Source organism: Sylvia atricapilla, chromosome W (genome assembly GCF_009819655.1).
Source record: "Sylvia atricapilla isolate bSylAtr1 chromosome W, bSylAtr1.pri, whole genome shotgun sequence".
Classification (NCBI taxonomy): Eukaryota; Metazoa; Chordata; class Aves; order Passeriformes; family Sylviidae; genus Sylvia; species Sylvia atricapilla.
In genome coordinates, this window is record NC_089173.1 from 723,453 (window position 1) to 749,654 (window position 26,202).

At 46.0% G+C, this 26,202-nt stretch overlaps 1 protein-coding gene and 1 pseudogene across 2 annotated transcripts in view; one reads left to right on the plus strand and one right to left on the minus strand.

Moving 5' to 3' along the window:
• The window catches only part of LOC136373329 (serine/threonine-protein kinase 26), a 45,822-nt gene extending 40,376 nt beyond the window's left edge, over positions 1-5,446 (plus strand). For both annotated transcript variants that reach the window (XM_066338226.1, XM_066338227.1), the window contains exons 8-12: positions 176-324; positions 966-1,059; positions 3,025-3,087; positions 3,176-3,312; positions 3,722-5,446. In XM_066338226.1, coding sequence (XP_066194323.1) covers positions 176-324; positions 966-1,059; positions 3,025-3,087; positions 3,176-3,312; positions 3,722-3,746 — 468 coding nt within the window. In that variant the 3' untranslated portion in view covers positions 3,747-5,446. The remainder of the gene's footprint in view (positions 1-175; positions 325-965; positions 1,060-3,024; positions 3,088-3,175; positions 3,313-3,721) is intronic.
• Positions 5,447-9,102: 3,656 nt separating this feature from the next.
• On the minus strand, positions 9,103-22,779 carry LOC136373378 (FERM domain-containing protein 7-like; annotated as a pseudogene).
• Positions 22,780-26,202: the final 3,423 nt, after the last annotated feature.

A 26,202-nucleotide genomic window follows, 5' to 3' on the forward strand; every position in this document is an offset into this window, starting at 1 on the left:
TTTTTAGCGTGCTCGTAAATGTGGATTACTGGCTTTTCTGACTTCCTGTTTCACTAATTTCCTGATATTATACAAGTTAGCTCTGGAAGTCTGTTGTCTTACTAAGTCTTCCCTATTAGCATTTTAAATCATTGAATGTTAGCATAACATTAAATACTTAAAGTGTTTCTTACAGCGCCCCACTGCAAAAGAACTTCTGAAGCACAAATTCATTATGAAAAATGCCAAGAAGACTTCCTATCTGACAGAACTGATTGATAGGTTTAAGAGATGGAAAGCAGAGGGACATAGTAGTGATGAAAGTGATTCCGATGGTTCAGATTCGTAAGTTTATTTTCAGTACAGTCTTTTTTGGGGGTGATTTTTTTGTTTAGGTCAAGTGGGTTTGCTGCAGCTTTTCTGTGTAATAACACCATTTCTGTACACCTGTCTGTTCTTTTTTTTTATTGTCTTCTTCCAAGAAAACCCCCTGTATAACCCTAAAGACTAACACATAAGTCAAGCCGTGTGCTTGTTGCCTCTTAAATTTCTCTCTTTAAACTCAATTTCAGTTCTGTTTAAGTGCTATTTATTTCCTAGTCTGAGACTAGTGGTTGTACCAAAACCACTGAATCACAATTAGAGATATTGCAGAGCAAGGTTGAGGTGCATGAAGAAGTTTGCACAATGCCTGTGGAACAACATGCTTTCTGTAAGTCTCTTGTTTTTCTGGCTATCAGATGACTCTTAAATGAGATGCCATGGGAGAAGGTAAGCCTTGTAGGTAGATAACATCTTCTATTTGCTTTTGATCGCATTTCAATTTATTCAGCCTCTTTTAAAGTTCAGTTAATGTTTCAATACATGTTTTTCTTCTCATTTTAAGGAATATGGAACTAATCCTGATAGACCTGTTATGTATTTGAGTTACCTGTGCTTGCTTGGTGTTCTGTTCTATTGTGTACATCATGTCCTTTTTGTTTCAGGGAGTCCAGCAACAAAGAAAATAATTCTCACCCTGAGTGGAGCTTTACTACAGTTCGGAAAAAGCCAGATGCAAAGAAGCTCCAGAATGGAACGGTTTGTACAGACAGAGGAGTTCTTTCTAACTGCTGGTTCCGAAGCCAGTTTAAGGAAGATAGTGATAAAACTTAGTAACTTGACTTTTCATAAGAACTGACTGGGTTTTTTGCAGTTCAAGACATAATGCATGTTAGTGATATTTCCTATGCCATGTCAGCCTCAAATGCAAAATATACTGCAGATGTACTGTAGATCAGTATCCATTCATAGAGATGGGAATTTTAAAGTCTCTTACTAGTGAGGAAAAACTGAACTGTTTTTCTGATGCTGAACGACATTGTTTGAGATGTGTCATCAGGCATCTATTTCAACATCCCATAACATTTGTTGATGCACTATGTCTTTGTGGGTTTTGTAATGTATTTTAAACACTTTGTTAAATTTAACTCAACTTCCAAAATCATGTCTGCTGTGTTAAGAGGCAGTGTGTATGTTTTATATATGCTGATGTATGTTTGTCGTGGTTTGACATTCGTCAAATTTTGTTTATCAGCTGGGAGATAGGATTTTTGGGAGAAAAAAGGCAAAACAGGCATAACTTAAAAGTAAGAACAGATAGATTTTATTAATACACACTAAAGAGAAAAAAAGGAAAGACAAAAAATGAGACCTGCTGAGACATTCAAACACCTCCCCCCACCCCACCCCTCCCACTTGTTTGCTTTTTCACACACTACAGAGAGAAAACTATGATTTTCAGTCAGTTTCCACTATTTAAACACGATTCTACATCACTTTGGGAGAGGAGCCTCTCTAGGGTTATGGGGAACATGCCACAAAAAAAAAAAATCGAGTGGCTTTCAGAGATCCGCAATCGCCCGGAATTTTGCAGATTCTGTGCAGTCTCACCCATATAACAGCTTTTCATGCTGTTCATGGGCTTCCACGTGTTTGGGGTATCGTTTTAAGAATGCTTTTCTAGTACAAAACAGGGATTCTCTTCCATCTCTAAATTCACTTCTCTCTCAAAAGAAATAGAAACCTCCTTATTCTTTCCCAGGAGCCGGGGATAAATTCTAATCAAAACTTTTAATTAAAACCCATATATATCAATACACACAACCCTTTGGCTAGAACTTGCATTCCCCCAAGCAACATTAGGATATTACAAAAACAATCCATTTCCTCCATAATTCACATCTAGAGAAGTCCGGTCAAAAATGTCCACTTCCTCTATCCCATCTTCAAAATAGTCTTTCTCAGTTCTTTCACTGACTTTTTCTCAATGCTATGTCCACTTCCTCTATCCCATCTTCAAAATAGTCTTTCTCAGTTCTTTCACTGACTTTTTCTCAATGCTCTCTCTCTCTACATTTCAAATGTCTTCCACGGAGGAGGGAAAAGAGTTAAAGTCTTTGCTTAGAGTTTTTCTTCTTCAGCAGACTCAAGGCCACAGATGATGGTCAGAAGAAAGGAAGGGAGAACGCAGGCTTAAGTACATTGATAAACGAAATCTTCTCCACCCCTGGTCAGACTTCAAGCGATTTAAATTCGGATCAGCTCCCTGGGGCTCTGGAGAAAAAAGTTCTTAAAAGTCTCTCCTCCTTCGGACCAGCAGCTCTGGCAACCAAGGCCCAGAGCACGGCCACCGTGGTCCTGGCACAGGACTAGACTGCTAGTCTGTGGTCTTCCTTCTCCTCCTCTCCTCATCGGAGGAGCCAGGAGGGGACAGAAGGGGTACAGCCAGCCTCAACCACTGTCCCACAGGCAGGGCCCCCCCCGAGGCCCGGCAGGCCTGGCCCCGGGGGTACCAGCCCGACCCCGACCCACGAGGTGTTACCTTCTCAATGACCTGAAAAGGAAAGAGACTGAGTCACCTGAAAAGTTCGGACTTTAAGGCTGTGTTTCCAGAGGCGTAGAAACACTCCCATTCGTCAGCCAACCCGTCAATCACAATCTATTCTAAACCACCACAATGTTGTAATAAATATGCTGATGTAATCCATATTTGTTAACTTCTAGGATCAAGATCTTGTTAAAACCCTGAGTTGTTTAACTATGATAATCACTCCCGTGTTTGCTGAGGTAAGTGTTGGCTTAAAAATCTTCTTTGAAAGTATTAGCCAAATGTCTAATAACTTTTCTAAGTTAACTTTTTTGGTTTGCTCCTCAGCTCAAGCAGCAGGACACAAATAATGCTAACAGAAAGAAAGCAATTGAGGAACTTGAGAAAAGCATCAATGTGGCAGAAGCAACATGTCCAGGGATCACAGATAAGATGGTGAAGAAACTTATGGAGAAATTTCAGAAGTAAGTAGTTTAGTCATAAGAGAAAGATCTGCTGTGTCCAGCGCTTTAAACCTTTAGCTTTGTAGTTATAGGTAACACTTCCGTTTGAGACTAAAACTAATACTAACAATTACTGTATCTGGTCTTGAAGTGCTGCAGCTTTACTGTAGTTGCTATATCTTGCTTCTTTAATTTAGCCTGCAAGTTTGTCTTAGGCATAATTACAGGCAATAGGAGAGAACAGAGAATCTTTTTCTTACCTCTTTTAGGAATGTTTTCTTGAGAATGTCACTTCTGGTGGGATTTTTACTATGAACCATTGAGATGAAGGCACATACTAGTTTAGTGATGCAGAAATAATTATGTCCTGTTTGCCTAGCTGAAACAATATAATTAACAAATTTTTTAACTTGCATTTTTTTATCTGTAGATTTTCTGTTAATGACTCATCCTAAGAAACTTCACACAACTGACTGCTCTTTCGTATGGACCCAGTGAAACCCACCAAAACTACTTCAAGCTTGGCAGTGCTTAGCTCATGAGCTCTTTGTGCCTTTTGGATCTTTGCAACATATTGATGGTGATTGAGGATTTGAAATAACCTGCTCAACTTTGTGGCAGTGCACATGGTTTTATATTTTCAGGAAATTATTTTGTAAAGAACAACTTTTAATATTGTAGTTTCACCTGTTTAATCTGATAAATGTTGAGGTGCAGTTTTGCTTTTTGAAGTAACCATTACTTTAGTTAATAGAATGTGCAAGTACAGTATGTTTTGATGCTATTTTGTTCCTATACATGGAGTCGTACAGGTCTTTTATATTCATGAGTTCAACTTTTGTAAATCACTACCAAGCTTCAGAGAAAAATAGCTTTTTCACAAGCATATTCAAGACATGTAATGTAGTGGCAAGGGTATTGCTGTAGCACCTGCTTCAACCAGCATATAGTTATCGTGCCCTGAAAAACAAACCTACAACAGTATCTATTTTAATTCTAAATTGGTACAGTATTTTAGGCAGCTCTATGATTAAATATATTTGAGAGCAATATGGCAATAGTTTGCAGGTGTTATGTAGCAACAGGTCTATCCTGATGTACAATCTGTGTATTACCTTTTAGAACAGGTTTTGAAGTAGTAACTCAATCTTATATCATCATGGTAGGAAAAATTAGAGCAATACAGTTGAGAGAGTGGGGCTTTTGGCAATAATGGACAAAACCTGAAGTTCAATTTTTTTTTTTCCTCTGAATATGCATGCCTGGGTGGAAGGGAGCCAGAGAAGCTGAGCGTCACATGTTACATACCTCACACGCAGGTATCAGTGTAACACCAGCGTTCTGTGTGGTGGTGTTGTTTCTCCTGTAAGATATTTATACACATTTTTGTTCTGAAATACATTAAATACAGTACATCAACATAATTTGTTTCTAATTTTCTGAAAGTGTATTTTAAATATGTATTTGCCAGTTAATATGCAAATAACTGATTTATAGATATTCTTTCACAAAAAGGTAGTACTGTGCAGTACAGAGTGATTTTTTTCATAAAAAGTAGGTAAGACTATAAAGTTGCTTTCAGTTTTATATTTATGGTACTGCTAGATGGGTAATCTCTTCTGTTGTTTTGCTTTGATTTGTTTTTTTTTCCCTTTTTCAACCCAGTATGTATATTATGCTGAAGTTTAGAACTGGGATTGTTTTTCAGTACTTAGCTGTGGAACTGTTGGTGTAAATTTGTTTTTTATAAAGGCTGGATGTGTTTATTTTATGGTTCAGACCTGCACATTTTGTTTTTGCACAAAAGTAATTTTATAGAATCTGAAATATATCTGCCAAATATTGAAAAAATAATAGTGTACAAGTAAATACTGCATTTTTCGTCAAATGTTGCCATTACATCATTTTTATATAAAGGACACTTGTGAGAGATGGTGGTTAGATATGCCAAGGACAATTATTTTCAATGGTGCCTACACTGTAAAAAAATACTTTTAACTCCTTGTTTTAATTTAAAAAAAATTGTTTCTGTTTAAAACTTTCATCTGCTATATGACTGAAATTCAATTAGAATTTATATCTGAGAAAAAGTCTGGAAATAGTTTTTGAAAACAATAATGTTATGGATTAAATAAATATTTTTATAAATGTAAAAGCAGCAAAAGTTGTAAATACAGTTGATCTGAAGCTTTACAAAATAACTGCATCACAGAAACAAATTGTAGTGTTCCTCTAGCTTCTGTAGTTGTTAATCTGTTTATAGATGAAGCTTATTTCAATGTTTTAGGGGGTTTTAAATGGTTTAAAAATAAATATTTAAGTTCTGTCAACTTTCATGAGCTTGTTCTGTTGTGCATCATTTTATTCTGGATTTCAGCAGCTGTGCAGAGGTGTGGACATGTCTGTCACAGACTGGTGTGAGAAAGGTGTTCCCTGCATGGGTGCTTTGCAAAGCTCGGTGCCCCACACTGTCCTTGTCCAGAGGACACCTTCCACCTGCTTTGCCCCAGGGAATGGATGGAGCAGTCCCAGGTTTCAGTTTGGTTCCTTTCCTAGAGAGGAGACTCTGGGATGTGTGAGCTCAGACATGTCTGGCAGTGCAGCGATGTCACAGCTCGGTCACAGCTCTGACTGCCTTTGCCCTCGGCGTGGGGCTGTGAAGGGACACAAAGGTCTGTGCCGCACCTCCCTCAACTTTCACCTTGGCAATCTCAACACAAATCTCATTTTAAGGAGCTCCATATACATTTTTCAGAATTAAAAGCATGTTTTTGCTTCCATGTCGCTTCCCTTAAGGTGTTCTTTTTCTGTGGGAAAGAGCTGATGGGAATTCCTCCTGAGTTTTGTAACTGGTGGCTCTACCCTGTTGACACAGGATCTTTAATCTATGCAACTCTGTGAACAATTCTGGGTAGGTGGGGTCAGCAAATGACATGGGAAATTGGAACCTGACATGTTTGAGATACAACTGTAATAAGTTGCTGAACTATGGTGTCTCTTCTTTTTCTGTGGAATGTGTGGGATGTATACCTACCTCGTGGGACAACATGGGAAAAACTCCCCCACACATGTACAAAACAGACTCATTATCTTGTATTACAGTCCATTCAAGAATTTTTTTTTATTGTGCTGCGTATGCCTGAAGTCTCTGTGCAACATAAGACTATAATTAGCTCCTAAGAAGGGACATCTGTATTGCTGGTTCCAGAGATGAGATGTCTTTTTCCCACGTGTTAGTTATTGATGAACTGTGTAACTTAATCAGCAGTATTCTGTTGCTGGCAGATAGCTAATGGAAAGATAGATCAAAATATTTATGCAGGAACCATCTTCTTGATCTTTTGGTTTGACAGGCTTCCTGCTGTAGGTTGAGAAGAATTGTTGCTGAAGTAATCTTATCAAAGTAGTCTGAGTTGCAGAATAGAGAAATGTATTTGTTCTTGGGTAGATGAGTCCTTTACCAATTGTCCTGGGGTGACTATGATGCTTGTATCCCCAATCGTCTGTTCTGTGTGTGCTGCATATTGTGTTCTGTACCTTTAAGACTGGTTCTGAGAGTGAAGCAGGGAAAGAAGAAGTGCATAGTTTGTTTTGAAAAACAGTGTTCACTCTTCTGCATGTTTTTCTTCCTCCGGACAGTGTGTTCATTGGATGCACAGACAGCGGCCAGAGAGAGGTTTTTTTCCTTTTAGTTAGTTTAGGTAGCTAAGGCAAAGAAGCTTCCTGGACTGTTTGTTTTGGGTTTTTTGGGGGGTTTTTTTGGGTTTTTTTTTTGGTTGTTTTTGTTTTTGTTTTTTTTCATTGGGACTGTTTAAATCTGCTCTGGACTGAAAAACCCAGAGGAGGACTGGGATCTCGCACCCACGGCCCACCGGGGCCTGGACCTCGGCATTTTCCAGCACCAAAGGGACTGAGAATGATAAGAGACTGAGAGTTGAGCTAACTCCTGGCAAGGACTCTCAGTTTTGCCATCTCTCTTTGGAGTGGTGAGGGGTTTTATTGTTTCAATTCATATTATTCATTCTTTAAGCTTGTGGGCATTTTGTTTGTCAAAAAAATAGTTTTTTTCCACTTTTCTCTGAGGAAGTTCTTTTCCCAGACCGGCTGGGGGGAGGGGCCGTTTGGGTTTTCTCTCCAGAGGAACCCCATTTGGAGGTTTCCTCCCAAATTTGCCCTAAACCAGGACACCGATGTAACCATTTTTTAAGCCCTTGCTCTCTGACCAGTCAGTGTAGTGTGATCACACCTGCTGTTGCCTTGCAATTTCGGCAGCTGAACAGGAGAGTGTGTAGGTTTTGATTTGTTTGCACAAAGTTTAGTGATTGTTAGAAGTCTGAATGAGTTTACATGAATAAAATTATTTTCCTCTTTGTAAAGTTTTAGTGGTGTGTATGTTGGCTTGTCTTATTTCACAGCTTTATCTATTTTGTCTAAACCTTTATCTGTTTTATATAAACCAGTTACTCTTATCTGACTGCACTGAGTAGCTTAATGTTTTCCCACTGAGATGCTGCAGTGCCTTCTCCCCTACAATAATCCTTTGTATCAGGACTATAACAGTTTACATTTTCCAGGTTCTGCTGCTTGTCTTTCACCACCAGCAAACCAAATCTTTCCACGTCCTCTCCATTCTTATTTTCTTCCCTAGGGAAAAAAATCGCTTAAATAGATGTCCTTATCTTGGGGGTGAATAGGGCTGAGCAGGGAGCCAGGGGAAGGACTTAGTCAAGGTTTGTTTCAATTGTTCCTTGACAAGCCACTGCTTACTGGGATTGTTCCTTAATTTTAGTCAGTCCCAAGAAAGTGGTTTACACAATTAATTTAGCTTGGAGATGTCAATTTGTGTCACACTGACTAGCTGCTTTGTTCCTCTGCTATTATTGACCATGTGTAGGATATGCTGAGGCACACTACCCATGCTGTGCTCCAGTGCTCCCTAGTCCATGGAAAAATCCAAAAATAGTTCCCAAGTCCTTGTTTCTCCCTTTCAATGCTGTTTCCCAGCATAGTCTTGAAGACCAGACCTGGCAGCTCCTGAATATTTAAGCAGGGTGTCTGTACAATGATCTCTCATTGTGGGACTGTCTGCTCTGGGACATGCTCAATGTGTATGTCCACATGCTTTAAGGAGCTAATAGCGATTGTGGATGTATCCCAGGGCTGTGTGTGCAGCCTGTGTTTGAAATGCTGCTGCTTTTTTTAACCCTCTACCAAACTATGCCCACAGACTGCCATTCTTAAATGTTGTACTGAGTGCTTGCTCTTGCTCTTTCCAAGGTGCAGCGCTTCGGGAATGGGGAAGAAACAATCCTCTAGCTAGAAAGATTATCCCTTTTTTCAGTAGAACATGTGTCAGAGCAGCATGAGGGATCTCTGCAGTTCACAGCTTCAGCACAGGATAACTAGGAGCAGAAGCAAACCTTAGAATGTAGTCACTTGTTGGGCTAATGCATTTCTTTGGGCAACCAACCAAGAATGTGGCTGTTTTCAGCAGCGTTCCGGGATGTCCACAAGTCTCCCCAGTTGCTGGGACAGCGAAGGCACAGAGGGAGCCAGGCAGCAGAGCAGGAGAGGGAAACCAACTCCTTGGAGCACTGAGGAGGGAAGCTCCTGAGCTGGGGGGCTCAGGGCAAGGTGTGTTGGGGGGAGTGTGCCTGCAGGACTGGGGGTGCAGATTTCACAGGACAGAAGGAGGAACTCAAAACTCCAGTGTGAACAACTGTTTTTTATTGTCCACCTTCTAAAACAAAGGATAGCAACATGCAGAATGAGCAGGACCCATAAACCCAGTTCTTTCTACATTTTAATCTATTTTTGTGTCCCAGCTTCCGTGATTCTGAAATCCTTCTAGCAGGCTGCAGTGGTTTCTCTGCTGTGGATTTTCTGGGCTGTCCCTCTGCTTTACAGTCATGTCCTACAAAGACTTACCGGGTTGTTCCTAAAGAAAATTATCGAGATCCCCCCCCCAAAACCTTATGGAGGTGTCATCATTCTCAAGATTTCATGGAGGTTTAGGGTAATAGTAAGTTTTTTTAATAAAAACACTTCCAAGAAGCTGCCTGTTTCTTTCCTACCTGCTTCTGATATCTTTTTTTCCCATGCTGCTTAACTGAGGACAGATTTGGGGAAGCAAAGGACCCCAAAGAACCCCCTTACATGTCTCCCTCAGATTTAAGCAGAGCACTGAGGTACTGGAGCTGTCATGGTGCTGCCAGGAGATGATAGCTGATATGTCTAAGGAAAGCACAGTTAAGAGTATGAACCCACTTCCCAGTGCTCACCATGGGGTGCTTCTAAGAGCTTGACAAGCACTACTGAGATATTTCTGGAGAAGGATAATCCTCTAAACTGTCCAGGGAGAAGACAGCCACACATAGAGCCATGTCTTTGAGTGCCAGGTGCTCCCTACAGCACTGGAGGGAGGTGAGGCAGGTGGAGGAGATGGGCTCTGTACTGGGTTTTTGTCCTGTCCACATGGCATCAGCTCAAGGAGCAGCCTCCCTTGAAGATCTTGCTCCTTTCCAAAAAGGCCTGAAACACCCTTCCCTCCAGTGTGCTGCCCTGCAGCTGGGAAAAGCAGCAGCTGAAACTATTCTGTGAGAAGTCTCTTTCTCCCTCCCTCTCAATGAAGACTCCAGCAGCTGAGCTCCAAGCATCAGCTTGGACAGGACATATGGGCTTAGCAGGGCTTTATGAGATCCCTGGTCCCTGGCTGAAGTAAGACCCTCCTCTCAAAGCATGGTGGCAGAGGCAAACCAGCTTCCAAATGTGGTGCAGGGGTTTAATACTTCTGAACACACACCTGATGTCTATTAACACATCCTCTATAGCTAAGAGCACTCGCACAACACAATCTCATCAATGTTTCATAAGCTGTAAGCAGACCTGCAAACAAAGTGTCACCATTCTTTGACCCTGAGTCAGCACTGGCCACCTCTGCTCCCTCTGGCCAGTGTCAGGCACATAGGTCAAATATTTGGAGGCTCGTCTGGAAATCCTCTCTTCAGCAGCACTGGTGGCAAAGGACACCTCCTCATCCTCCTCATCCAGCTGGAGGCTGCCTGAGGAGAGCCGTACACGGGCCTTGGGCGAGCACAGCACGCGGCCATACAGGGAGCAGTGGTCAGCGGCCAGCAGGTCCGAGTCGGAGTCTGTAGCGGAGTTTCTAAGAGATGGAGGGCGTGATTTGTATTTGGAATGAGGTGTGAGCAATTCCAGACTGGGCCCTTTGGCCTGTGGGGCCTGTGGGCTCCTTGGGTCTGCGGGACCTGTGGGCCTTTGTGGCGCAGTGGAAATTCAGGTTGTGGCGCAGTAAAAATTCACCTCTCTTTCTTAAGGTATTTCGGGTACTAAGGGGGGTTCACATGTCGATGTATGGTGCTAAAACAGTAGCCACCTTAAGGCGGCAAATGTGTACATTCTTTGTGTGCCTTGTAATGTCAATAAAGTTGTAAGAGGATAAATATGAATGCACAAACAATAAACGTCAGTACGGCATTTATCACTGTATCAGTGTGGACGTGCCGTAGCTCAGTCCGACGTCTCAAAGGGACCCTAACTTTAAGTGGTGCCTGAACCTAGGGACCCTTGCTTTGGTTACCGTGCTCCCCCGAACACGGGTGGTTACGGTCCGCTGGCCGATAGAAGGGGCTCAGCGGGACTCCCTGCTTTGTTTTGCTGCCTACGCCTAACCGCAGAAGCAGCCCGCCAGGAAGCAGTTTCCGGAAGTCGGCTCAGACGTGGGCCACGTGGAATTGCCAACCCGCGCTGGTCGCGGAGCATTTCACGGGATTCATCGCGGATGAATCACGCGTCATTCCCCAGGAAGTGGACGAATTGTGGTCTCCTGGACGCAGGAGAACTTGCTTCACAACCGAGTTAGGCTCAGTTCGGCCGGGGAAGTGAGCGAAGGCAGAAAGCGAGAGAGGTCGGAAGGTGTGTCGGGGTAGTGATCCATGAGGCTACAGTGATGCACCCTGGTGGAAGGTAAGCTGCGTACGCTGCGGAACAAAGAGACAGTGGGAAAAAAACATGGATTGAGAAATGCAGGCAGCTACGCAGCTTCTTGTCAATATTATTTCTAAGAGAGGAGAAAAATTAAAAGAAGCGGACTTAGAACAGTTGGCCCTATGGGCCAGGAGGCGGGGAAAGCTGAACAAGCCGTCGCTTGTTTTTAGTGAGACGGAGTGGCGACAGATAGGAGAAATGTTATGGGACTGTGCGATCGGTGGCGGAAAAGAAGGAAAGATCGCTCAGGAATTAGGAATAGTGTGGAAAAATACTTTGGTTACCTTACAAACGCTTGCGGCTGAAAGAAAAGCTGCAGAAGCTGTAATTCAGGCTCTGGAGGGTGAGAGGACTGAAAACGCGGAGGATCAGAAGCCCTCCAAGATCGGTGCGGGGATCAAAAATAATGAGACGTGAAAACCCTCTAGGCTGGCGAGATATTTTGCTATTTATAACACCTGCCCCATGAAAGGAGCGCGGGCTTCCGTGAGCCCCACGTTGCAAGACGTGATCCAACATGTCCAGGGACCGGATCTTCCTCCGTCCGCTCCGGCGCAAATTAACCCTGCTCGGGAATGAGCACGCCTGCCAGAGTCTGAGAGCGTGGTGAAAGATGAGACGGCAGGTGGAGTCGGTGACAAGAGGGGGCCGGCCACAGGCATGACGCAAGGGGGCGGAGTGCAAGGCGGAGATGGCAGCACAGCGTCACAGCCCCTTCCCTCCATCGGAACTCGGGAAGCGGTGGGGCTTGTGGAAGGTGGGGTGGCTCCGTCTCCCCTGGCAACAGCGGCTGGAGTCACAACAACACAGACGCAAACCTCCTCAGCAGCCGCGAATTGCCCTCTTCCCCATGATCCAGAGTTTGATTCTGACAATGACGGACTTAATAACAATTTGCATGGCGAGCAGCGATCTCAGATAACTTTGCGGTGTGCAAAGGACTTACAACAAATAATAGCTAAGCTTGCTGAACTGTCCACTCAACAAGACTTGTTGGAAAAACGAAAACAGTCACAGTCACAGGGGGAAGGCAATCCTCCTTCAGTTGTGCCAACAGCACCTCCTGCACTGGCAGTTCTCCCATTGACCCAGCAGGTATCACTGCCAGCCATGTCAAGCAATCCCATTGAGAGATGTTGGGCTGCAGTTCGGAAGAATGCTATGTTGGATGGGGACTGGAAAACTGCAGGTGCCTTGTCTTGTCCAGTTATCATCAATAATGGAAACGCTACCTGGGAGCCTCATGAGTGGAAGGTTCTGCAGTCAGCGAAACAAACAGTTACAAATTATGGTATCAGATCAGAAGCAGCCAGAAACATCATTCAATACATCTTTACAGCAGATATACTTTGTCCTGCAGATTCTACCAGCATTGCCTCACTGTTGTTAACTCCATCACAATTTCTTATTTTTGAACGAGAATGGAGACGGTTAGCGATTGAAGAAGCTAACCAACACCAAACTGTGGGAGATCCTTTATATGGTATCCAGCCTGACATGCTAACAGGTAATGGACCCTATGCAACAACTAATGTTCAGCTCACCTTTCCGTTGGAAGTTCATCAACTGTCTCAATCACTAGCCCACAAGGCATTGCTTTTCGTTCCAGATAAGAAAAAACCAGCACCCTATTCTAAAATGAAGCAGGGTGCCGCGGAACCATATGGACAATTCATTGATTGATTGTCGGCTGCTCTGAAGGATGCACTAGCTATGACTCCAGAGGTACAAGAACATTTGCTTCGCTCTCTAGCCTTTGAGAATGCCAATGCACGTACAAGGACCATTTTAGCCACTCTTCCACAAGGCAGCTCAGTGGATAAAATGTTAGTGGTTGCAACACGAGCAGAGCAAAATAGTCAGATTGCAGCACTTTCAACAGCTGTCCACGATGCTGTGGAAAAGCAAGGTCACATCATTGCAGCTGCCTTGTCAGGTGGATCCGGTGGGGAAAGCAAGTGTTCTAACCACAATGATGAATTGCTACATCAAAGCAACATTACTTGTTACAAATGTGGTGAATCTGGTCATATAAGGAAAACTTGTCAAAAGGCTGTGTGATGCCAAAAATGTAATATGGACAATCATATGACGGAACTTTGTCACAATTTGTGAGGCTTTATGTCGAATTTCAGAGAAATTACAGCATGGCTGGAGTGCTCGTCGTTTGGAACAACTCCCTTTGTCACTTTTTCTGTCTAATGCCTTTAACTGTCCCTTTGCCATTGTTTTTCAATGGCAAAAAGAAAAGGGGGAGACGCCAATTAGCCTTGAGTGCTTGTTTTTGCCTGTCCAGCCAAAAAGTCGGGTCATGAACAGATCAGAGGCTTTCGCTGAGTTGATCAGGAAAGGATCTGGATCTGTTTGAGTACTGAGTCGATTCACCCGTGCATGTCCCCAGTCAGAAATACCACGAACTAGTGTCAACAACGTTGACGACCACCATTTGCCTGACATGCTCTGTGATGCCTCCAGCGCTGATAAGAGTTGATTTTATAATGTGTAACAGTTACAAAGTATTTATATAAATACAGTTATAGAATTAAGTTACATAGAGTTAAGTTAAATAGAGTTATAAGTATATAGTATAAATTATAACTTGGCCAAGTTATACCAGTTAAGTAAGTTAAATAAGTTATACCAATTACATAAGTTAAGTTACATTAAGATAAGTTAAATTAAGTTATAGATAATATTTAAGTTACTGTTCACAGTCCATCTATAAGCAACTCGCGCAACTGAGGAACAATCTAAAGAAGTTTTGGTTGTCAACACTCCTTTTGACCAATGGTTCAATTCATGGAATTTGACTGGTTGGGTCAAAGACTTGGTTTGTTTTAGTAATATGTGTGGTATTGCAATTGTAGCTGTTTTAGTGTGTGTGCCTTGCCTACTACGCTGTATGCAATAATTGCTGAGTCGTGCCTTTAATTCAGTCTGAATTGCTCAAAAAGAAAAAGGGGGAATTGTAGTGGAGTTTCTAAGAGATGGAGGGTGTGATTTGTATTTGGAATGAGGTGTGAGCAATTCCAGACTGGGCCCTTTGACCTGTGGGGCCTGTGGGCTCCTTGGGTCTGCGGGACCTGTGGGCCTTTGTGGCGCAGTGGAAATTCAGGTTGTGGCGCAGTAAAAATTCACCTCTCTTTCTTAAGGTATTTCGGGTACTAAGGGGGGTTCACATGTCGATGTATGGTGCTAAAACAGTAGCCACCTTAAGGCGGCAAATGTGTACATTCTTTGTGTGCCTTGTAATGTCAATAAAGTTGTAAGAGGATAAATATGAATGCACAAACAATAAACGTCAGTACGGCATTTATCACTGTATCAGTGTGGACGTGCCGTAGCTCAGTCCGACGTCTCAAAGGGACCCTAACTTTAGGAGTCGCTGGACTCAGTGCTGCCACCCAGATAGCACTCGGTGGAGCGCCACGGCCCCAAAGCCAGCCCTTGCTGGGCTGGGACGTGCCAAAGAACACTTCCTTTCTGTCTGCTCAGTGCAGGGGCGACCCCAGGGGCCTGAACTCAGAGCCGTAGGGGAAGCAGATGGTTTTCATGTCCGACTGGCTCCAGGACCGCCTGGGAGGCTGCTCCTGACGGCCATAATCGAAGGAGCAAGCCAGTGACCTGTTCTCCCCCACCATGCTTGTGCCCATGGCTGTGCCTGCAGCCTCACGGTGGAACTGCCCAGCCTGAGTCCCACTTGGACTCTGTCGGGGGGGTGGTTGCTGCCACGGGGTCACTTGCACCAACTGGTCCTGCTGTGCCCTCGCCAGGGGCCAGTGCAGGGCCTGGGGACTGCAGCGCCTTGTCCAGATAGAAGAGCACAGGGGGGGGCGGGGCCACCACGGGCAGGGGACAGGGCACATTCGTGTACACCAGCAGCTAGGCGCTCACTTCCCGCATGTTGCCCACAGAGGTGCTTTTACTGTTCCCAGTGAACTGGTGGTGGGGCCGAAAGGATGTCAAGGGATTCCTGGCCCCAAAGAGGTCAATGGGCTCCCACGCCCGCTCCATCTCCAGCTCAGTGTAGAGCAGGGGGAAGGCAAACGAGCTTTTGGAGTGGGGCAGGAAGGTGGACAATGCTTTGGGCTTGGAGCGCTCTAGCTCAGTGGCAAATTGTCACCTCCATGGTGGAGATGTGGCGCCGGCTGTCCAGGGTGGGCTCGGAGCCATGCACTCCATTGGCGTGGTAGGAGTCCCAGCTGCCATAGGCCAGGCGCAGCTCCTCCATCTGGGCAGGGCACAGAGGGGGTGGGTGCCAGGTGGGTGCCTGTCAGGGTCTGCAAATATATGCAGGAAACCTGATGGTTCGTTTTAAGGATCTCAGAGCGCAAAAGACACAGCAGGATACAACTCAGTTTACTCAATGAAAAATGCACTTTTATTTAGTGCCACCAAAATGCGATAGTGGGGAGAGAAATAAAGAATAGTAAGAAAAGATAGAGAAAGAGGGGAAGGGGATTATAGCTACCAATGGGGAGGGACGAGTCCTGGAGGCCGAGATGCCTATAGACACGATCTTCTCCAGTGGGGTGATCACAAAAGTGAGCAGGGGTCTCCAGAGTTTTTATAGGTTGGTCAAGGCGGGAACCAAAGCAAGGGGCACAGAGCCAAAGCGGGAACCACCCATGTTGAGGTTGGGTGCTCATGAACAAGCTGCACACCGTACATGTCCGTACTCTGGATGGACAGACCAGTTTGGGCAAGTAGCCTTGGCTCAGTCCATTGTGACTGATAGTATATATAGGGTTAAAATTAAAATGATTTCTGCAGCTGCAAAGCTGGGGAATAGAACCTCAGCTTCACTGCAACCAGGATGTTGCTTTCATGCTATTGTTTTAACCAAATCAAGTATAACTTTGCCTGGGAAATCAGGGGGGAGGGAGGATTAGGACGATTTGTACTTAGGCCTATGTATCTTAGAAATAAAGCTATTCTCTACTAGGTTAGGTGAAACTGTACCTTATCATCATATGATAGATGATATAATTGTAACGATTGTTGGTAGCTGAATGTGATTATTACCTTAAACCAGAATCATGAGAATCACAAGGGAAGATATTTACCAAAATTCATGCTTGGGTGTATACAATAAAACAATGGGAGGCTGAATGATTAACATAAAGTTGTATAAGGAAAGGGTATAAGACTGTACACCTTTTGAGCCCTCGTTGGAGTTGGATTTGGGTCTCTACCCCGACTCCCAGAGCTCTTCAATAAAGCACCGCATATAATCATTCTGTGACTATGTGTTTACTATGCTAACATGACCAGTTCCATTGTTCTTGCACTTCGTTCTCCTGGAGATGCATACCAATCCTCTGAGACTTGGCAAACCTTCCACCTCAGCCAGGCCAGGGGCTCCTTTCAGAGTCTGGGGTCTCAGTCCTCAATCATCGAAGACAGTCATGAGGCATATCACATCCTTGGACAGACTCTGACAGTGCCCAGAGCGGGGTGGGAAGGGAGCATCCAGAGCTGAGGGTCTGGCTTGGCCTCCAGCTGAGCTCCTCCAGCTGGGGCAGAAATGCCAAGACCTCGGCACAGAACTATTGCTGATGCCATGGGGACTTACCTGCTTTGATACATCCGTCAGGAGGTCTGGGGAGGAGCAGCACTGCCTCTCATCATAGTGGGATGTGTAGTGTTTCCTGTAGGACAAGAGCATGGGTAGGTGTATGGCCAGGAGGGTCCTTCCCCTCTCCCCAGTCCCCTCAGGCACTGTCCCCCCTCCATGCCCCCAGTACCTCTTGAAGGGCAGGCTCTTCATCTTAGCCTTCCTCCCGTGCTCCAACAGCTGCCGCTGAGTCCTCCCACTGCATCATGGAGGGAGAAATGTGAGCAGTACCATCAGCCCCAGCCCCAGGCAGACCTTGTGCCCCATGTGAGGGGATGCAGCAGGACCGAGGCAGGGGTCTCTCCAGGAGAAGTAGCTGTTTTTACCCCCTCGGATTCAGACAGGGCTGACATAAAAGGGAGGCTCAGAGCCATCCCCATGCCCTTCCCAGCCCCAGCAGTTTGGGTTTCCCCTGGGAATTTACCTGTAGCAGAAGCTGGAGCCTTTGCTGCACAGAAGGGCTTTTGGCTTTGACTTGGGCTCTTCAGAGAGCCTGAAGAAGGCATGGTACTCCACACGTCTTCCAGAAGGCCTTACAGGTATCCTGGTTCACCATAGTGAACTCCAGCATGTCCTTGCACAGCACCTGTGTGCCAGAGACAAGACAGCTGGGGTCAGGAGCATGGGACAAGCTCTGCCATTTCCCCTCCTGATCCCTCAAGGGTCATACAGGCTGTCAGTCGCTCCAGGCAGTGCACTGTCACCTCTCTGGGGACACAGGAGTAGCACATGTTGCACTCAAGAAGGAGCATCATCATGAGCAGCAGGAATGGATTTTACTCAAAATTTGGGACTTTGTGTGGTTGACCTTCCATCCCCAGCTGTTTGCTCCCAAGCCCAGAAGCTGCCTGTGGTGTGGTATTTACAGAGATGTTTGCATGGAGCTTAAGGAGAAAATGCTTCCTCTTGAAACTCAGTTTGTGAATTTTGGACCAGTTGAAGGTGTTGATCTTTGTATTGCCCTGTGTCTTGGTTTAGAGAGACAGGTATCTGCCAGGGAAGATTGGAGTTTCCCTTGGAATGTAAGCCCCCCTCCTCCTTTCCAAATTATTATAAATTTGCAATTAAAAGGCTGTCAGGCAAAGATTTTGGGAATAGGTATAGCAGTTCTTTACTAGGGATATTAAAAATACAAATGTTTTAGTACAGAAGAATAAGCAAGCAAGCAAACAAACAAGAAATCCTAGAAAACCCTGACAGAGTCAGAAATACAACCTGACACCCTGTTGGTCAGGGTGCTGGAAACAGTCCAAAAGTAAGCCCTCCTGGAGTGGCAGACGTGGTCCTGTTGGAAGCAGAGATGGTCCCATAGAGAAAATGGTCCAGAAATGGGTCCAGTCTTCCTTTGGGAGTCCCGTGGGAGCACTGGATGTCTGGTGACACTTGTGGCTCCTTTTTATCTAGGTGGAAATGGTTTGGCTCCTCCTCCCTGGGTAGAGCATCTTACAATAGGATAATGTAATGTGTCATGTCATTGGTGAGCTTTAATGGTCCATTAACAGAAGATATTCCCATGGGGGTAGTGGAAGAGTGAACAGAGATAAGAAACAATGCCCCACCCAGTTTTAACAGCTGGCTTGTTATCAGTGAAGGCAGTTACCCCTTCCCTTCTGGAGTTACAACAGATAAAGAAAAATATTCCCAACTGGGTTTCAACAGATGGAATAGAATAAACTTTTTTTTTTTTTGGATACAAAACCCAAGACACCCTGCAAGGACAAACACAGCAATTACAGCTTGATGAGGCAACCTGTGAATACAGAAATGCAGTGGGCCAAGGCCTGAGCTCACATGACACTGCATAAGACTCCAGTGCAGCTCTTGGAACTGCTGGAATCTAGGGAAAGGGTGCTGGGGTTTGGTGTTTGACTCTCCATCAGCTGGTTCTACAAGTAGAAATAGAGGTTCAGGGCTAAACTCTGCCTGCTGAAGCTCTTTGCAAAAGTCCAGGATCCCTAGACAAACCTTAGAGAGGTCAAGGCAGGGACTCCTATTTGTGCCAGCTCAAATATCACATAATGTTAAGGCAGAATCAGCACCCCAAAGAAATAATATTCTCCCCTCCTTCGCTGGGAAGTGTAGCAGTGCTCAGTTCACCCCCACACCTTTAGACCTGGTTTAAGCAGGCTGCAAGCACACTTTACCCTGTTATAATTTTGCACGAGGTTAGATGCAGCCACAAAACACTGGTGCCATGGCAGAACCAGGAAAAATTCTGTTACTCCACTCTGGCACCAGGACCCTCTCAGCTTTCTGGGAGAGTCCAGATTCTAATGGGCTCACAGATGCTCTAATCATGCATGAAGGGTGTTTATGGCTCTGAATAAATAACCAGGTCTGGCAGCACTAATTGCCAACAGCAGACCCATAGCTAGGTTTTATGTTTGGGTTTGTTGGGGGTTTTTTTGCTGTGACAAGATATTTCCCAGTTGAAATCAGCTGGTGTGGGAGCAGAGCTCTGCCTCATGCTGGCTAAGAGGAAGTCTGTATTTACTGTGCAGCTCAGCCATGATTACAGCGTTATGTAATTGCACAGATGTGGGGGGCTATTTTCGCTGGAAGATTACACAGTGAACACATGACAGAGCTGTGGAAACTGTACTGCTCACACAGTCACCACGCTCGTGGGATGAGGGCCAGCAGAGCTGGGGCAGGTTCAGTGGCATGCAGCAGGTGCTGGGGGGACAGTGGGACTGAGTCCCACAGCCACATCCTAGAGCATCACGTTCACCACTGCGGTCTGTGGAACACATGCCCTCTTGTAGGATTTGGGAGAGTTTGGAGAGCTCTAAGGGGAGAAGGGTTGCCCCCAGCTGGAGAGGTCACCCCACCTGGGTGCTGGCAGCCACCCCTGAGCCCCAGGCTCACCCACAACACCAGCACCCCCACGTGTGTCACGGCCAGGTTGATCTGTGTCCCCTCACTGTCACTGGCAGGGTGCAGGAAAATCCCGTACATCTCCAGCTTCCTGGCCATTTCCAGCAGCTGAACATCCAACTCAGCCGGTGTCTTCCCTCTGGAGACACAAACACACAGGAGGCAACAGGAGTGAGAAGGCAGATGCTGAAATGGGCTGAAAAAATGCCATTTCCTAGGTGCTCATGTTGGCATCACGCTCCCCCCACTGCCAGTCCTGCCTGCTGATGGGAACATGCTTTCAGCAGATGTCCATAGGGGATTTGTGGGTGGCCGTGGTGTGGAGCAGCCCTTACCTGTGTCTCCAGTGGTAGTGCATGATCTTGTTGTCTAGGTACTCCTGTTTGGGCAGGTACCTGTGTGTAGCCAGGTGCTGCTGGTCTGTCTCCTCATGGAAGTCGCCCAGCTCGGCTTTGGGGACACAGGGAGAGCACAGATTAGACTGTGAGGAGTCAGTGCAGTGGGAACCCCTGGCTGCACAGCCAAAGCCCACCCTAGGGAAGGGGCACTGTCCCTGCCAGCACTCGCTTGTCCTTACACTGCAGCAGGTGGGAGACGAGCAGTGCCGCACTCTTGTCACTGCAGGGTAGATGCCTCTGTGCCAAGTCCTTCTTGATCTGGAGGGTGAAGAGGTACCTGTGGAGGGAGACAGGAGTCCTGGGGGAAACTGGGTGCTGGGCTGAGCCATGAGGGCCATGCCTGTTCCCATATCTCAACCTACGAGATGCACATTGGCAGGGTCACAGGATGAGCATGCAGTCCCAGCAGAAGGCTGCAGCTGGGCACCACGATGACCAGCATGTCCCTGTCATTGAAATGCTCATCAGTAGATTTCAAAATTAACATTCCTTTCTGGTTTGGAGGACATTTGCCTCTCTTGGGGCTGACGTTCTGCAGAAGCACCGTCTTGGTTTTATTCTTAGTCCCTGTTTGCAATACTTTCTCTAAAATCGTAAAAGCTAACAATGTCATTTTTAAAAAAAAAAAACTTATGTTGTTCTTTGAGAATGCTGCTTGAGGCAGGAGCTAGACGGAGCAGTCAGACTCTGTGCCCAACTGCTAAAGTGTTTGGTAGTAAACAAATTGCAGCCTCATAAGACGGCTGATCCTTGAAGTGGATTGTGTTTAAAAACAGAGGATCAAGAAAAGATATTCTCTAGTTTTGTTCTGTAAATTGAAATACTTAGGATAACCACTGCTCACAGACAGGCTGGGGTGGATTAAAATAAAGAATTAACACACTGCAAAAACACAGAACTGTGTGGTAAGAAAACAAGCACTCTACCTGGTCAGTTCTTCTCTCAGGTGGCTGGGGTCCACTGGGAAAAATTTCACCATAAATTTGAAAAGAACCTCCTTAGGATCTTAAAACACAACATCTTCATAAATTTTCTTTTACATGTCTATTGAGAACATTTACAACTCTCTTCACACATGCTGCCTCCTTACAGAGTAAATTAATCTGGACCCTTACAAATCAGGGACTACAGACTGCTCCCCCAAAACCAGCCTGCCCAGGCCCCCAGTATTACCAATGGATGCAAATGGAGATTTGGATATCTAAAGAATACAAAAGAGAAAAATGCCCCAGCAATTTAAATTGCTAAAATCTCTGTTGGGAGGGAGTTTCCATAAAATGGTGCCAGGGAACGTGGCCAGAGGCTTGGTTAATTGCCATCACTGGTGTTATGAATGCTAGGCAACCAGCTCCTTAGTGATTTCAGCTGTATTGGAAACAGTCTGGGAAAGGGGGACTGTAAGGTGTGCGCACATCCCTGCCTGCTCCCGATACGGCATGGAGGAGGAGGATGTCAGCTCTGTCTTCTGGCAGATCTGAGCCTTCCTTCCTCATGGGAGCCTACACAAAGACACCTGCTGGTCTCAGGCTCCCCATGTCACTCCTGACTCACTTTGGTTAGGGTGACAAAGGTGAGGAGTCATGACTAGAGCTTTGATGTCATCCGATGTCCCTTCTGGTTAGAAGTGTTACTTCAGCTGCACGGGAGTCGTGGCTCATTGTTTTTAGGGGTCTCCACTAGACGAATTCCCTCTCCCCTAAGTCCCATAGGAATATGATATTTGCATACTAGGTGATGTTATCCTCCTACTCATGATCTCAAGTGGTTCACTGTCTTGGAGGAGAGGGGAGCAGCAGGGGCCATACCTGACGGTAAGGGAATTTACACAACTCACCCAACTAAAAACTCACCATCTTCATTAACTTATAACAACTTTGTATCAGCTTTCTAACAACTTATTCTCTACAACACTGCATGAACATGTCTGTGCTAGACTCTCACTGGTAGTGATTTATAAGAATTCTATTCTTGAAATACTTACTTTTGACTTGCTTTGTTATGGGTTTTAGTCATTCCAATCAGACCTGAAATAAGGCAATGAAGAGCTGGATAAATAAACAGCACAAGAGATAGGAAATAAAAGCAGCAGCAACATGGTAGAATGCAACATGAAAATGTTGGCCAGCTTGGCTGCTGTGACAAGTGTCCTGCTGGGCAGTGCCACACGGATGGCTATGGATAGACCCCATGAGCTGTAGATATCACTGGGGTTTGTGGCTCCTCTCCTAACTCCCATTTTCAGGATTTTTCTGCCATCATGGCAAAACTTTCTCTTTAATTTTCCATTTGGAATTTTAGGGAGGTGCTAACAATCCCCCAGCTATGCAGGCAATGGCAGCTCCAGGGGCCCGCACTGCTGGCTGCACTCACCTGGTTCCCAGCCTGGATGTGAAACTCCAGCCCAAAGTACTCCTCCACAAAGTTGAGGTGACTGCAGATGAGGTTGAAGAGCCCTTTCCCACAGGATTTTTGCTAGCAAACAATCACAGCACAGAAGCAGCAGGTTTGGCAATGCTGACAGCAGCTGTGATGGGATTTCAGAGATGGGGAGAAGTTTCAGCTCCCTTCCTTCACCCCCTCCCTGACCATGCAGCAGCAAAATCTTACTCAGTAAATGCTGTTGGCTTCAGCATGTACAACAGGACAACTGCATGCTGTGTTCTCTGCTTTTGTAAATCAGATCCCTTCCCATTACTTCTCTCCTTTATTAAGGAACATAAACCAGAAAGGAGAGCAAGAGAAAATAAACCATTTTGACTCACTGTTTGCAACTATCACTGTCTGGGCAGTTCTGTCCCTGGCAAATCAGTGAGTGATCCCTAGGACAAGCACCTGCCTGAACCAGGGACAGCCATGGCAAACGTGCTTAATTAAGAGCCAACGGGAGTAGACCTCAAACCTGTGCAGTGAGTCTGTGTGCCCCAAGAGCCAGGGATGAGCTATGATTATGGTTAATGGTAATTAACAGCAACAGGACCAGAGATCCTGTGCCATGGGCTCTGAGTCATCCATGGGCTTTAGAAATATGAATTGTGGCACTACATGCTGATAGGGGAGGCCAGGCTGTAGTTATTCCCAGCAAACAGAAAGACTTGGAGGGTGTTTTCTTGACTTGTTGCCATGCTGTATGACCTGGCTGGAGAACAAACCAGGAGGCCTCCAACTCTGGAAAATGCTCTAGAAAGCACCAGAAATTAAAATGGCAGTGAACCACCCCAACAAAACCCTGATACACCTTCCTCAGCTTGTGAAAAGCAGACCAAAAAGAAGTATGGTTTATTGCAAAAGCAAGGTGGAGCAGAGAGGTCAGGTTAGACAGCTGCTAAATTATAGCATGTTGGGTTATGGAGGGGAAGACAGGCTGCAGCTCCTTGTAGCAGTGGCTGTCCCTGGCAGGGATGGGAGGGACCTGGCTGCTGGGGGTGATGCACACTAATAACCACCTTTTCAGGGCTTCTCCTGGAATGAAATTGCTGGCTCTGTGCTGAAAGGCTGCAGAAAAGTAATAGCATAATAACAGCATTTGCTCTGCAGCACTCCCAGTTCTCATCAAAATTACTGGATCACAAAGGTAATTAAAAAAATTATAAATTTTTTCCAAGCTAGAATTTTCTAGCATGAAAGGCCTTGGCCTTTGTCAGGCAGCCAGGAAAGACAAGCATTTCTTACTGGGTTATTACCTACCATATGTCTGCTGCAAGCAACTCACTCTGCTCCAAGCCTGGCATTGTCCAGGGACAGGAGCAGCCCCAAACCCAGGAAAACCTGCTCACTGGGAGAGCCCTGCTGCTGCAGGGGATGCTTTAGAAGCAGAGCCTTTCTCTTGTAGAGTGTTGCTTGCAGGTGTCCTGTCCTGGATTTTGGAGTGCTGAGGCCAGTGCTTCCTCAAGCACTGGGGTACAGTCATGCTCAGCAGCATCAGCCCTGCACTGCATCAAGTGAGAGAAGTGGGGTCTGTGCTGGAGAAGCACAGTGCAAGACAGAAGTATGACATGTGGGGCTGTTTGTCCCATGTCCAAGCCTTCAGGTACCTCTGAGAATGAAGCAGGGCCAGGTGAGCACCCATAGGCAGAAACCCCAGAGTAGAAGGTGAAAAGGAGAGGCTGCACTGGCCCCTTCACTCCTTGGTCAAAGCATCTGGGACTGTGAGCAGAATCAGAAAGCCAGAGGCACTTCCAGAGGTAGACAGCAACACATGCAGCACATGGGACACACACACACATGCGCATGTCCCCACAGGGACTCTGGCAACACCTGCAGTCAGATGGCAAAGCCCATTTCTGCAGCGTTCCCATAGGACAGGCTGCTACACCCAGGTCTGTGGTTTAGGGGTGAGCAACAGCTCGTGGAATTTGGTGTGATCTTCTCTCACCATCTTGGGAGATGCCTGCCCTATCAGGCATGCTGCAGCCAGCAGTGTGGTGCACCAAAAGCCACCAGCCCTAAGGCTCTCTGTGCCCTCCCTGCTCTGCCACCAGGCCCACACACCTCCTGTCAAGGAATTCCCAACTTTACAGGGGACATATGACCACAGGAGACTCTGTCCTTCACTCAGCCTCAGCTACTAGTTTTTCTGGGCTTGTTTGGTTTGCTCAGCAGCATCTCAGGCCCAGCCATGGGGTGTTCAGCAGTGAGGGCATAGTGGGGACATTCAGAGATGTGCCAAGCCCCTTCCCTCCCCCGCCCTGAGGGCTCAGACCTGTTATCCCAGGAACCACCTCCAGTGCTCAGCTGAAGAAAATCCTGGAAACTTAGTGGTCCCAACTGTCAGCAAGGATGCAGTGGAGGCAGAAGCCCCCCCCGGGTCAGCATCTAGAACCTGGAGAGGAACTTGTTCTCATGCAAAGCAGCCTGGAAACGAGACCTTGCTGCACATACCAGCCACTGTGACACCCACGTGAGGCAGGTAGAGATGTTTACACTGAGCTGAGTGCAGGGGGAATCAGGCCCTCTGTGTTTTCTCGCTTTTGTCTTTTTCCCTCCCATTATACTGAAGTACTTCCAAAAGCTTTCCAAAGTCAGGAGGGGTTTAGGAATAGTTGCTTAAAATATCTGCTCAAAATTTAGCCCAAAGCACTCCTTTTATACTGGAGAAGTCACTAGTTCAGCTACTCATTTATCGTACCCACACACCAGCAAATGCATGAAATGCCTAAAAGGGATTTCTAATACCATTCCATGCTAAAAAAGAAAATGACCAGGAGTTCCTCTAATGGAAGTTATTTGCTGCAAACAACATGTCGTGTGTTGTATTTCTCTGGGGAATGGTTTTTCCCCAGGACCCCTGAAGCCTGTAACCATGTAGTTTTACCCTTCTTTCCTTTCTTGACCCAATTGGCTGAGATCCAGCCATCCCCCCTGGGCAGAAACCTTGATAAGGGTCTGTTCTCCCTCTTTCTTCCTCTTGCCCTCCAGCTCTCCAAGGCTCCAGCCCTCTTTCCCTCCTTCTGGACCTCCCTTGCCCTCTGGTCCTCCTGCCCTCGTTTCCCCTCCTGGAATAAACGTCTTGGATCAACCCTGGGGGTAGGAGCCTCTTTTGGATCTTTTGCCCTATCCCTGAAATATTCCCCCAAAGCCTCCCAAGAAACTGAGCTAGCCCCGGGGGGCTGCAGGGGATTCATTTCAGTTGGCACTCAAACGTTGGTTTTTATGAAATATTAAAAGCCCACGCAGTAGCTGGAGCCCTTATCTAAGGGTCTCAAAAGCCTTTTGAGCGATCAACTACCCTACCATCTATGAGTTGCTTTTTGGGCGGCTCTGAGTGGTTGGGATTGGGCCGGTAGCTTGCTTTACGCCTGAGGCAAGTCGGCTCGGGACAGGGACTTCTGACGCAGCTGCACGACAATCCACGGTACACAGGAGACAGGTAAAATCCCCTCGTGTTGCGGCTATCCCGGGAATGCTCCTAGCTGGGGGGGGTGGGGGGTGGGGGTGGGGGGGGTGGGGGGGGGGGGGGGGGGGTGTTTACCAGTGTTTCGTGGGAACTGCGTGGCTGCAGGGTGCACTATGACC